General features: G+C 29.4%; 1 protein-coding gene across 1 annotated transcript; it reads right to left on the minus strand.

Annotated features, from left to right (window-relative positions):
* Nucleotides 1-1,782: 1,782 nt before the first annotated feature.
* LOC107006867 (cell number regulator 2-like) lies at nt 1,783-3,790 on the minus strand. Its single transcript, XM_015205384.1, has 4 exons — nt 3,672-3,790; nt 3,521-3,592; nt 2,608-2,817; nt 1,783-2,052 (listed from the first exon to the last, which is right to left on the minus strand). Exons 1-4 carry the CDS (start codon nt 3,757-3,759, stop codon nt 1,973-1,975), a joined length of 450 nt encoding a protein of 149 aa, XP_015060870.1. The 5' UTR covers nt 3,760-3,790; the 3' UTR covers nt 1,783-1,972.
* Between the last annotated feature and the right edge of the window lie 266 nt (nt 3,791-4,056).

Here is a 4,056-nt window from a genome sequence, read left to right on the forward strand (position 1 = left end):
CATTTCATATATTAATTCATAATTGTGCCTACATTGTCTCATAAGTAGGGTTCGGTGATTCTTCTCCTCTCATTGGTGGCTAGTTGATTGGTTGATTATTGAAGACTTGATAAGTCCTCATGTTTCGAAGACCGTGTTATTTTTACTATATTTTATTATGTCTTTAGTTTTCAGTTGTTGTACATGGTATGTGAGTTATGTCACAAACACTCTTTTGATATATTTGATTGGCTTGTCAAGATGTGATTAGACTTCCAATTTTATGTCTGATTCTTTTATAATATGAGTTTTTATGTTGTGTTGTATGTATATCAAGTGGCTTGTGTAGGGTCTCTCGGAGTCTTATACGTCATGTCACGTCTAAAATATACTTTGGATCGTGACACTTTGACAAAAAACAACCTAATTTTTGCATAACAAGATTCTGAAAAACCAAAAGTCATGTTTTAAGTCCTAACATTGTAAGATATTCCTGGGTTATAAAGAAATTCATATCATTTCATTTACATCTACTATTTTGTGTTCATGACTAGAGTTAGTTGTAAAGAGTTTGTTAAAGTTTATATCAACTAGAGTTGGTTGGTGTTGTGGGATATAGAGTACTTATAATTGCTTAGCTTTAATTTTCAAATAGGGTTATTACGAGGGGAGATTAGGAGTTTAGGGTCTGTTTGGTAGGAGGTATTAATTAAAATGTCGTGGATTATAATTTAGTCCAACAAAAACATTGTTTGGTTACTTTATTTATCCTAATTCATGGATTAGTTATACCTCATACAAAGTCTTATTTTATTCCTAAAAAAAGGTGGGATAACTAATCCAAGGTTTAACAATCCTTGGATAAGACCCCCACTAAATTATCCTCAAATACTTTTTCCTATTCTTTTTGTTATTCAATGTTCTTTTTTATTTTTTTATATGAGAATATTTATAAATATTCTTTTTAATTCTCTTAATCCTTTCAATGTAATTTGATGATTTCACAAACTACTATTTTTTTCACCGTATTTGATTTGTTATATTGGGTTGATCTTTTTTCGTTTTTATTAAAATGTAGTTCCTTGATTGACCACTTGAACTATTTTTTTTAAAAAAATAAGCTTCGTGTATTTGAACAATTTAAGTAGCGATAAGTTTGAGCTATATTTGACCAAATTAGAAATAATCCGTGCTATCAATGATGTCTATAGTGGCATATAACACCTCAAAATAATAATAATAATTTTTAATATATTTTAGTGTTTAATTTGACTAGTTAAATGAAATATAATATCTCATAATAACTCAAGCGTATAATAGGAAAGAAACTTTTCTAGAGTTTTAAACCAAACATAAGATTAGGTGGGAAACAATGAAACAAACATTTGATAAAAACTAGCCGCTGCATTACTAAATTAAGTATTACGAATCTATGCATTACTAATCCATGCGTTAGTAATTCCTGCATTATGTATATTTGTACCAAATGACCCCTTAAAGTCTAAATTGCAAGAGTTTGTTATATGAATTTTTGACTCTTATTATTGAAGTTATTATTGAAATTTTGTGAAACAAGTCGTGGTTATTCATCGCTTGATTAAGGAGGTTTTAAAGTAAACTTCCTTTGTCCTTTACTTCTATGTGTATCTATTTTTGTTGTGGCGGACTCATACAAGTCATCAAAAATTAATGGACAACTTTAATTGGGGGCTATATTTGTCTGAAATCATAAAAATATACAGTAATAGCTTCTCTATCAAATTTTCTATTTATATATACTTGATGTGCTACTTGAAGAATTGATTTGAGAAAGAAGAAGAGAAAACTTTATTCATAGCAGAAAACAAATTTAAGAGCTACAAGGTAAGTTCACAACTATTCATAAGGAAACAAAAGAAAACATTTCTCACTTGATACATGCTAAGATTAATAACAAAACAAAACAAGAGAATCAATAAGAAAGTAGAACACATGAGGTGTTTTGAAGCCTCTTTTAACGAGTCATTCCTGGTGCAATATGGGGAGGCACACTAACTCCAGCTTGACTACATCTCTGAGCGTTAGCCATCCATCCTTTTTACAATCACAAATTCAAATCAATTTAACCATCCATGCATGTCTTATAACCATGCACTCAACTGATCATGTTATTTGATTTGACATAATTTTTTTTAAAAAAATATGTGGTTTAAAACACGCACTTGATCATTTGTGCATGAGATTATAAATCATTTCATTAAGGATAAAAAGAAGATACTTCTTCTATTTCATATTAACTGAATTTGTGAGGCAATACACACATATTAAGAAAAATATTCAACAACATAATATCCATTATTGTTAATTTATTGTAAAATCATAAATATAACTTTGTAATTTATCTCATAGGAAACATAAAAATTCAATTAATGAAAGAAAAAAATTCAAACATCCATCTTAAAACTCTGCACAATTTAAATAATGAAAAAAGCCTCAAGCTAATATGAAATAGATGGAGTAATCTTAAAGTTAAGTGGTTTTTTATGAAAGAAATGTGACATATACTTTTAGAGATAGATTAAAAAAAAAAATTGGAAAGAAAGAACATAATAACAATTAAAAATGATAGTATATGTATGTATTATATACCTAGGGAGGGGTCAAAACCGCGGTTTTTGAGTTCTCTGTATTCTTGGCAAACAGCACAAGGAAGACAGCAGCAATGGACAAGGCAATCTCCACAAGGGTCTTCTGGCAAGCTAAAGAAAGCTCTCAATTTTGTACGATATGTGCATGTGTAGATACAAGCCCAACCAACATGAGCCAAACAATAGTAGATTACACCAGCATGAGCACAAGCTGCAAAATCAATTATCATGTAGTCATTAAGGAATGTATATATTGCCACGAATCACATCATATTCAGTGGAATCCTACGATTAAGATTTGAACAGGGTAGAATGTAGGAAAAACTATATAATTAGACATACTTCACTACAATATATCCTATTATTATCTATTTTTTTCAAAATATTACGTATTTTACTACTAATTAAGAGTTTCTTACGTATCTTATCTTTAGATACATGTACTTTTTGCTATCAGATACACAAAAATAGGAAGAGAGGTGACTGAGATTCATATATATATATATATATATACATGTACGAATCACACTAGAGACGTGTATCTATATGTATCTATAGTATTCACATGTATCCATATACATAGGAGAGAGGCGAGCAAGATTTGTTATGTATCTTAAAAATATATACGAATTCATTTGGATACAATGTATCTATAACAAATTATACCTAAATTTGATCTCATGTATTTGGATATATATGGGGTCACCAAAATCTAGTAAGATAAGTAATATTACAAACTAGAGTGTAGCTAAGTAATTAACTCCTAAGCTAGTGAAATTTATGTAAGTTTTACTAGAATGTACTCAAACCTTATCACTACCTCATGAAGATGAAAAGATTATTTCTGAAAGACCTTCCGCTATACCACCACAAATCATTGAAAAGTTACGAAAACAAAAAATATAATAACTTACAAGTGGTTCCTTGATCAATTATCTCAACATTTCTTCCAAAGGTGACACAAGGACAGCAACAAGTGACACAACCTGCAAAAAATAAAAAACTAGTCTATTAAAATTCAGAAAAATCACCAATATTTGATTTAGAAAAAATTTGGGTTCTTACAGTTCGATGCATCTTCAAAACAACCACATAATCCGGTCGTCCATACTCCGGCCGCCGGAGTTCCAATTACGGGTGATTTTGCAGACATAGTAGAAAAATTATAAACTTAGGCTAGCAAGTATATTATTTATTTTAATTGCGTGTATAATGGAGAAGTTGTAAACTTATTTATAGGTGTTGAGTTTAGACAAGAAAAATAATTTTTTAACTTAAGAGACATGGTACTATCGTGTAGCAATATTAAACTACAATATGCTCATATTCAAATAAATTATTACTAATTGATGAACTGTCAATCATAGTAGGTACGATATTATAATACTCCATCCGTCTCATTTTATATGATATAGTTTAATTTGATGCGAGTTTAATAAAAAAATAAAAA

The sequence above is a fragment of the Solanum pennellii genome, chromosome 12 (genome assembly GCF_001406875.1).
Source record: "Solanum pennellii chromosome 12, SPENNV200".
Classification (NCBI taxonomy): Eukaryota; Viridiplantae; Streptophyta; class Magnoliopsida; order Solanales; family Solanaceae; genus Solanum; species Solanum pennellii.

Excerpts from the sequence above, each read along its gene's own strand:
- LOC107006867 (XM_015205384.1), bottom strand. The coding sequence starts at position 3,759 with ATGTCTGCAAAATCACCCGTAATTGGAACTCCGGCGGCCGGAGTATGG. Across the intron at positions 3,593-3,671 it reads TTTTGAAGATGCATCGAACT|GTTGTGTCACTTGTTGCTGT; the intron begins GTAAGAACCCAA and ends TATTTTTTGCAG. Across the intron at positions 2,818-3,520 it reads AATTGATCAAGGAACCACTT|CTTGTGCTCATGCTGGTGTA; the intron begins GTAAGTTATTAT and ends TTGATTTTGCAG.